The 10,766-nt window shown below is 31.3% G+C and overlaps 1 protein-coding gene across 1 annotated transcript in view; it reads left to right on the top strand.

Moving 5' to 3' along the window:
- The first annotated feature begins 2,112 nt into the window (after nucleotides 1–2,112).
- The window catches only part of LOC110458808 (integrin beta-6-like), a 42,886-nt gene continuing 34,232 nt past the window's right edge, over nucleotides 2,113–10,766 (top strand). The window contains exons 1-3 of the mRNA XM_021510724.1: nucleotides 2,113–2,246; nucleotides 9,513–9,598; nucleotides 10,414–10,512. Coding sequence (XP_021366399.1) covers nucleotides 2,195–2,246; nucleotides 9,513–9,598; nucleotides 10,414–10,512 — 237 coding nt within the window. The 5' untranslated portion in view covers nucleotides 2,113–2,194. The remainder of the gene's footprint in view (nucleotides 2,247–9,512; nucleotides 9,599–10,413; nucleotides 10,513–10,766) is intronic.

The raw sequence follows: 10,766 nt of genomic DNA, 5'->3' as shown, positions 1-10,766 counted from the left end.
AGTGAGTAGTTTTTGTAGTGTATTACTACGCAGTGTGATCAGGTTACAATCAGTTCCCACGTGCTGAGATTCTATGAACACCTGTGTTATGCATTTATGAATGTAATTTTTGTCAATGGGTCTAAGCATACAGAATGTAAATATTACGTTATATACTACAATGTCGTACGTATCATATACTACGTTATATACTACAATGTCGTGCTTACAATGTATTAAATTATAGGTTATGATACCGATATATACATTGTTATATCACAATGAAATGCACTCTAATGTTAAAGAATAACACAACCAACTACATCGAAAAGTATGCCATTTTCATTTCACATTGTTACATCCTATACATTTTATTAAAAGAATGCACCAGGAGAGTTCAAAGTATACAACAAAGCGTCAGTTGTTCCGGCCCTGTGGTACTCTAGTAATACCATGTTACAAGTAGTATCCACCACAGGGACCTGCTTACTTGTTACAGTGGGACCTTACCTGATGTGTAAAGAGAATTATCAGACATGTTAAGGGTTAACCATACCATCATTGGGGATAACAAATGTATCGAGAGTTGATTTAAACCCCTTAAACGTCTAGTACGTGTTTCTCTCTACACACAGAATAGGTCCAAACATACCACATGTAGCAGATTCTCGGGTCCCTGTGCTATCTCCGCCGCGATTATGCAGGACCGCTACATCCGCATTGCATTTCGTGACTACAGGTCAATATTTTACATATTTGTATCCGCGCATATCATTCACCCTAAATTAATATGTTAATTTAACTTATAGTCACTTATAGTCACAAATAAAGGCATTATATTCGGTATTAACTGGTATTCAACAAAACTTATTCAACCAGCGACAATAAATACTCTGTATTTGACTGGTTTTGCTGACACGAAATACTGCAGAAAAGCTCTAATTTACAGGACTTGACCAAGATATATTGAAATCTTCTATTGATGAATAATATTCACAATATACCGACTATTCTTTATTTTACTGGTATTCAATAAAAAATACCAAATTCTCTTCTATTCAACTGGAATTAAATCATAAACATGCTACACGATACATAAATTGTATTATCTGAAATACACACACGAAATATCCCGAGTTTAAATGTTATTTAATAATAAAAATAAATTAAAAAAAACCGTTATATCCGTCAATGAACACAAATATACTGTATTTTATCTGCATTCGTTGAGAAAAATGTAAATACCTACATGTATTAATAATGTAAATATCATTTACAAAGAAGCACAAATTATTTGCATTATAAGTGGTTTACAAGAAGTACTGATTCATGTACTACTGCAGACAAATCACTAGATTATATATATTTCACTGTAGGTTTTCAGTATATACATTAACATCCCCTTTTTTCGTTTTGGATAAAACTGTATCGCAATTGGGCAACGAGACGTCCTTTGATGAGGAAGCTGAGCTGGTTAGAATGATAATATAATAATCTGAGGTCTAGGGTTCGAATCCTGGCTTTTGTTGATTATAATTATGTTTATTTCATCTTATTATTTTCGTATATGTCCGCAAGGAGAGTGTGTGTCTTTTCAGAAATGATTTAAAAAGCTATGGTCTTGTCGGAAAACAGTTTCTTATGTATAGTTAGTTTTTTGGCAGTGGTACGAATATCCTTATCTGGTCATTCCACAAGAAACACATAGTATCCTATATTTTATACACCGATTGTACTATTTTCATAAATATTTCCTTACAGGATGTTTATAAATGACTTAAATAAGATCACATAATCCGTTTTTCGGTATTTGCGACATTTTAGATATGGTTTCCGCGAGTACTTACATTGTCCTGTACACATATGCCCTACACTTAGGCGTAGTGTGAAGGAAGGATATTTTTTAAATCCCGTTTATCCTGCTTAGCAACTAGTATGTATATACATGACATCCTGTCCCCGGTACATCACTATCTATCAAGTCTACAGCTTGTAGCTTCTTCCCCGTGAATTTAGTAAACTTATTGTGGAATCTGTAAATTGGAAAAATATCAGAAAACGTTAACAAGTAGTAAGTGTAATGTTATTTTTTGGGATTTGAGCAGGAAATATATAGTCCGTGTTTTACTGCACATCTGTTTCAGGAAAAGCACTAGATACAGACGCAGGATTGTACCGCCTTGTCACGGCTGACATGTCACAGCCTTAATCAGACATGGAGAAAGTGTTTCTACTGGCGGCCATTAGTCTTATCGTTCTCATTAATGGTAAGTACAAGCACTCATCCTATCAGTCAGATTCGCGTGGAAGATATACAACACACGTCCACCTTTCTATCGAGTTCACTACCATCTATATCAGACATGTATAAAGCAAGTCACTTCCTTATACTATTTCATTATCAGTGTAGTATGTACAAATAGTTGATAGAGTTGAAAGGATACGCAAGTATATATCGTGTTATTTCACATGGTTTTTGTATACACAGTGTGGTGGTCTGATCTATACGATATACATACTGAGAAACAGTGGAGTTAAAGTTTATCCGTCTACAAAATCTTCTACAACCATGAAAGGTTTCCTCACGACTCATTTGAAAAACCTGTTAGAAGTTGGTTATCATTTTTGGTTAACCGGTATACCCTGGCCATTTCATTGGACAATATTTTAATTATGACGTCATGTAACAATGATTATCAACATCATCTTCAATTGTGACGTCATTATTTCTATATTGTTCTAAGTTATATATATCTAATATAGAGTTATGTTGTATTAGGTTAGATATACAGAGTAATGTTGTATCAGGTTAAATATATACAGAGTAATGTTGTATTAGGTTATATAGATACAGAGTAATGTTGCATTAGGTTATATAGATACAGAGTAATGTTGTATTAGGTTATATATATACAGAGTAATGTTGTATTAGGTTATATATATACAGAGTAATGTTGTATTAGGTTATATAGATACATAGTAATTATATTAGGTTATATAGATACAGAGTAATGTTATGTTAGGTTATATAGATACAGAGTAATGATGCATTAGGTTATATAGATACAGAGTAATGTTGTATTAGGTTATATAGTTACAGAGTAATGTTATATTAGGTTATATAGTTACAGCGTAATGTTGTATTAGGTTATATATATATATATATACAGAGTAATGTCTATTAGGTTATATAGATACAGAGTAATGTTATATTAGGTTATATAGATACAGAGTAATGTTATATTAGGTTATATAGATACAGAGTAATGTTGTATTAGGTTATATAGATACAGAGTAATGTTATATTAGGTTATATAGATACAGAGTAATGTTGTATTAGGTTATATAGATACAGAGTAATGTTATATTAGGTTATATAGATACAGAGTAATGTTGTATTAGGTTATATAGATACAGAGTAATGTTATATTAGGTTATATAGATACAGAGTAATGTTGTATTAGGTTATATAGATACAGAGTAATGTTATATTAGGTTATATAGATACAGAGTAATGTTGTATTAGGTTATATAGATACAGAGTAATGTTATATTAGGTTATATAGATACAGAGTAATGTTGTATTAGGTTATATAGATACAGAGTAATGTTATATTAGGTTATATAGATACAGAGTAATGTTGTATTAGGTTATATAGATACAGAGTAATGTTATATTAGGTTATATAGATACAGAGTAATGTTGTATTAGGTTATATAGATACAGAGTAATGTTATATTAGGTTATATAGATACAGAGTAATGTTGTATTAGGTTATATAGATACAGAGTAATGTTATATTAGGTTATATAGATACAGAGTAATGTTGTATTAGGTTATATAGATACAGAGTAATGTTATATTAGGTTATATAGATACAGAGTAATGTTGTATTAGGTTATATAGATACAGAGTAATGTTATATTAGGTTATATAGATACAGAGTAATGTTGTATTAGGTTATATAGATACAGAGTAATGTTATATTAGGTTATATAGATACAGAGTAATGTTGTATTAGGTTATATAGATACAGAGTAATGTTATATTAGGTTATATAGATACAGAGTAATGTTGTATTAGGTTATATAGATACAGAGTAATGTTATATTAGGTTATATAGATACAGAGTAATGTTGTATTAGGTTATATAGATACAGAGTAATGTTATATTAGGTTATATAGATACAGAGTAATGTTGTATTAGGTTATATAGATACAGAGTAATGTTATATTAGGTTATATAGATACAGAGTAATGTTGTATTAGGTTATATAGATACAGAGTAATGTTATATTAGGTTATATAGATACAGAGTAATGTTGTATTAGGTTATATAGATACAGAGTAATGTTATATTAGGTTATATAGATACAGAGTAATGTTGTATTAGGTTATATAGATACAGAGTAATGTTATATTAGGTTATATAGATACAGAGTAATGTTGTATTAGGTTATATAGATACAGAGTAATGTTATATTAGGTTATATAGATACAGAGTAATGTTGTATTAGGTTATATAGATACAGAGTAATGTTATATTAGGTTATATAGATACAGAGTAATGTTGTATTAGGTTATATAGATACAGAGTAATGTTATATTAGGTTATATAGATACAGAGTAATGTTGTATTAGGTTATATAGATACAGAGTAATGTTATATTAGGTTATATAGATACAGAGTAATGTTGTATTAGGTTATATAGATACAGAGTAATGTTATATTAGGTTATATAGATACAGAGTAATGTTGTATTAGGTTATATAGATACAGAGTAATGTTGTATTAGGTTATATAGATACAGAGTAATGTTGTATTAGGTTATATAGATACAGAGTAATGTTGTATTAGGTTATATAGATACAGAGTAATGTTGTATTAGGTTATATAGATACAGAGTAATGTTGTATTAGGTTATATAGATACAGAGTAATGTTGTATTAGGTTATATAGATACAGAGTAATGTTATATTAGGTTATATAGATACAGAGTAATGTTGTATTAGGTTATATAGATACAGAGTAATGTTGTATTAGGTTATATAGATACAGAGTAATGTTGTATTAGGTTATATAGATACAGAGTAATGTTGTATTAGGTTATATAGATACAGAGTAATGTTATATTAGGTTATATAGATACAGAGTAATGTTGTATTAGGTTATATAGATACAGAGTAATGTTGTATTAGGTTATATAGATACAGAGTAATGTTATATTAGGTTATATAGATACAGAGTAATGTTGTATTAGGTTATATAGATACAGAGTAATGTTGTATTAGGTTATATAGATACAGAGTAATGTTATATTAGGTTATATAGATACAGAGTAATGTTGTATTAGGTTATATAGATACAGAGTAATGTTGTATTAGGTTATATAGATACAGAGTAATGTTATATTAGGTTATATAGATACAGAGTAATGTTGTATTAGGTTATATAGATACAGAGTAATGTTGTATTAGGTTATATAGATACAGAGTAATGTTATATTAGGTTATATAGTTACAGAGTAATGTTGTATTAGGTTATATAGATACAGAGTAATATTATATTAGGTTATAAAGATACAGACTAATGTTATAAGGTTTATATATAGTTGTCTTTATACACTCGATATAGAGGTTATGATTGTCGCTAAGTGTTGTATCAGTTTAAAGGGTAAGTGATCTACATACATTTCTGATATATACAATGTACACTTTTGTAACATCTGTTATAAATACCAGGACACTAGGTGGCGCTTGTAAGAATGTGCTGCGATAGTGAGATAAGGCTATCCATTCAAACAGGAGTGCGTGTTTAATTTTAAAGTGGTTCCAGATAATATGGTGCTACGTACTTAAAACATCTGCCAGCTTGGAATCGTAATTATCTTAACGTAAACAAAATTGCTACGACCTTTAGTGTTTCATACAGGAACCTGTAGCACCTAACACTGAAATCTAGCTACAGCGCCTTACTACAGCACAAACCTGTTTACCCTCTCAGCAAACGAAATGTTTGTCTGAACACCGAGTATAACTCCGATATTCGGCTTTATATCTCCTTAACTATACACCGTTCTGACACGGTACAGTCTGTTACACAGTTAACTAACCTACACTTCACGGAATGTTATTTAAGTAATCTCCCCTACACTAAACATTATGTTATATAAGTTATCTCCCCTACACTACACCGTTTGTTATATAAGTTATCTCCCCTACACTAATCATTATGTTATATAAGTTATCTCCCCTACACTACACCGTTTGTTATATAAGTTATCTCTGTAACACTTCACGGTATGTTATATAAGTTATCTCCCCTACACTCCACGGTATGTTAAATGAGTTATATATCCCCTACACTACACGGTATGTTATATAGGTTACCTCCCCTACACTACACGGTATGTTATGTAAGTTATCTCCCCTACACTACACGGTATGTTATATAGGTTACCTCCCCTGCACTACACGGTATGTTATGTAAGTTATCTCCCCAACACTACACGGTATGTTATATAAGTTATATCTCTCATCCACTACACGGTATGTTATATAAGTTATATATCCCCTACACCACACGGTATGTTATGTAAGTTATCTCCCCTACACTACACGGTATGTTATATAAGTTATATATCCCCTTCACTTCACGGTATGTTATATAAGTTATCTCCCCTACACTCCACGGTGTGTTATATAAGTTACATCTCCAATAATACACATTATGCTATATAAGTTATCTCCCCTACACTCCACGGTATGTTATATAAGTTATCTCCCCTACAATACACGGTATGTTATATAAGTTATATCTCTCATACACTACACGGTATGTTATATAAGTTATATCTCCATACATAACACGGTATTTTATATAAGTCATATCTCCAATAATACACATTATGTTATATGAGTTATCTCTCAAATAATGTGTATTATTTGAGAGATAACTCATATAACATAATGTTTATTATTGGAGAAATAACTTAAATAACATACTGTGTAGGGTAGGGGAGATATAACTTATATAACATAATGTGTATTATTTGAGAGGTAACTCATATAACATAATGTGTATTCTTGGAGATATAACTTAAATAACATAGCGTGGAGTGTAGGGGAGATAACTTATACACATTATGTTATATAAGTTATATCTCCATACATAACACAGTATTTTATATAAGTCATATCTCCAATAATACACATTACGTTATATGAGTTATCTCTCAAATAATACACATTATGTTATATAAGTTATATCTCCTCTACACTACACGGTATGTTATATGAGTGATATATCCCCTACACTACACGGTATGTTATATGAGTGATATATCCCCTACACTACACGGTATGTTATATGAGTTATATGTCCCCTACACTACACGGTATGTTATGTAAGTTATCTCCCCTACGCTCCACGGTATGTTAAATGAGTTATATCACCCCTACACTACACGGTATGTTATGTAAGTTATCACCCCAACACTACACGGTATGTTATATAAGTGATATCTCCTCTACACTACACGGTATGTTTTGTAAGTTATCTCCCCTACACTCCAGGGTATTTTATGTAAGTTATCTCCCCTACATAACATACCGTGGAGTGTAGGGGAGATAACTTATACACATTATGTTATATAAGTTATCTCCCCTACACTCCACGGTATGTTATGTAAGTTATCTCCCCTACATTCCACGGTATGTTAAATGAGTTATATATCCCCTACACTACACGGTATGTTATATGAGTTATATATCCCCTACACTACACGGTATGTTATATAAGTTATCTCCTCTACACTACACGGTATGTTATATAAGTTATATCTCCTCTACACTACACGGTATGTTATATAAGTTATATCCCCTTCACTTCACGGTATGTTGTATAAGTTATCTCCCCTACACTCCACGGTATGTTATATAAGTTATCTCCCCTACAATACACGGTATGTTATATAACTTATATCTCCCCTACACTACACGGTATGTTATATAAGTTATATCTCCATACATAACACGGTATTTTATATAAGTTATATCTCCAATAATACACATTATGTTATATGAGTTATCTCTCAAATAATACACATTATGTTATATAAGTTATCTCCCCTACACTCCACGCTATGTTATTTAAGTTATATCTCCAATAATACACATTATGTTATATGAGTTCTATATACCCTACACTACACGGTATGTTATATAGGTTATCTCCCCTACACTACACGGTATGTTATGTAAGTTATCTCCCCTACACTCCACGGTATGTTAAATGAGTTATATATCCCCTACACTACACGGTATGTTATATAAGTTATATATCCCCTACACTACACGATATGTTATGTAAGTTATCTCCCCTACACTACACGGTATGTTATATAAGTTATATCTCCTCTACACTACACGGTATGTTATATAAGTTATATCTCCCCTACACTACACAGTATGTTATTTAAGTTATTTCTCCAATAATACACATTATGTTATATGAGTTATCTCTCCAATAATACACATTATGTTATATAAGTTATCTCCCCTGCACTTCACAGTATGCTATATTAGTTATATCTCCCCTACACTCCACGGTATGCTATATAAGTTATCTCCCCTACACTCCACGGTATGTTATATAAGTTATATCTCCAATAGTACACATTATGTTATATGAGTTATCTCTCCAATAATACACATTATGTTATATAAGTTATATCTCCTCTACACTACACGGTATGTTATATAAGTTATATCTCCCCTACACTACACAGTATGTTATTTAAGTTATTTCTCCAATAATACACATTATGTTATATATGTTATCTCTCCAATAATACACATTATGTTATATAAGTTATCTCCCCTACAATACACGTTATGTTATATAAGTTATATCTCCCCTACACTACACGGTATGTTATATAAGTTATTTCTCCAATAATACACATCATGTTATATAAGTTATCTCTCCCCTACACTACACGGTATGTTATTTAAGTTATATCTCCCCTACACTCCACGGTATGTTATATAAGTTATCTCCCCTACACTCCACGGTATGTTATATAAGTTATATCTCCAATAATACACATTATGTTATATGAGTTATCTCTCCAATAATACACATTATGTTATATAAGTTATATCTCCTCTACACTACACGGTATGTTATATAAGTTATATCTCCCCTACACTACACAGTATGCTATTTAAGTTATTTCTCCAATAATACACATCATGTTATATATGTTATCTCTCCAATAATACACATTATGTTATATAAGTTATCTCCCCTACAATACACGGTATGTTATATAAGTTATATCTCCCCTACACTACACGGTATGTTATATAAGTTATATCGCCAATACTACACATTGTGTTATATAAATTATCTACCCTACTGGGCTACGTAACATGTTATGTTAAAGTAGTTTGTTACATCAGTTGTCTCCCCTATATTACACTGTTAGTAAGGGTATTTATCTACCCTAAACTATTCGTTTTATTGTAGTGATTGATGGTCAGCGGAGCTGTAATGGACGGAGATGTGGTGACTGTGTGATCAATGGCACCAACTGTCACTGGTGTGCTCAAGAGGTAGGCATCACCGTCCATTCCTTTATTTTGATACTCTTCAGTTTGTCTTTACAATACCATTGTTTTCTCACAACCTCATTAGCCTACACAATAGAACTGTATGTTCATCGAAGTGATCCAGAAAATAGTATAGCAACCCCCTATCATAATTATCTACATGATAAAAGTATCTCCTTTACAGGATAGCGTTCTCACATGTATCCGGCTATTAACACCATTAATATCTTCCTTATTACAAGTTCTGGTATCTCCCTTGAAATCTTTATTGCTCAATAGTTACTTCCTTATCTCATAGTTTTGTATCTTGCACTATATTTTTCTGTCTAACACCAGAATTTTGTCTCTATTATCTATATGTTTGCTTTTTACAAAAAACTCGCAATGATGCTATGTCTTATCTGACCAAGTCTTCAATACATCAGGTAATTCCAGCTGATTGTTATAATAATATTCATTTTCATTGAACTTTCATCTATTCTCGTGCTGATTGAACTTCTAAATCTACTTTCTTGCTGACCTGTCACCTCTCTCAACCCAGATAATTAATATAATAGGATATATTACTATCTACCTTAAACTTCTACCAAAGTTTATCAATCTTCCCAACATGTATTCCCATTGACCCTCACCTCTTTTCAGATGATTTATGTAATAAATATTAAAAATTACTTATCACCTCTACGCTAAAAAATTTATTTTCCGGATTATTGATCTAATATATAACATAATTATTTCCTTTGACCTTTCATCTTTACCGAAATTGATTGACGTATTATGACGTACAATGTTATTGACCTCTCACCTCTAATCTTCAGGGATACAATGGAAGTCGGTGTGGATCTCGAGAGGAACTGACCAGGAACAATTGCTCTGATATCAAAAGTAAAAAACGTCAGGAAATAAGAATGATCAAGGTAAATTAAAAGCAACATTTCACATAGTGTTTATAAAGTCATCTGACTTAGGGTCATCATAACATAACAGTGTTAAGATTGAACAACTAAACTTCGGTTTTCTGTGGGGGGAATTCAAGAAATCTTCCCCCTTGATTTTGATATTTCATTTTTTTTTCCGAATCGGTTTAGACATCATGCTTCCTTTGCGGATTTTGATTTAATCATACTGTCAAGTAATAATATGCCTCTTTTGGATTGGGTTATAACTTACT

The sequence above is a fragment of the Mizuhopecten yessoensis genome, unplaced genomic scaffold (assembly GCF_002113885.1).
Source record: "Mizuhopecten yessoensis strain PY_sf001 unplaced genomic scaffold, ASM211388v2 scaffold9833, whole genome shotgun sequence".
NCBI lineage: Eukaryota > Metazoa > Mollusca > Bivalvia > Pectinida > Pectinidae > Mizuhopecten > Mizuhopecten yessoensis.
The sequence above is the reverse complement of the archived record's forward strand: the minus strand, read 5'-3'. Positions and strand labels throughout refer to the sequence as shown.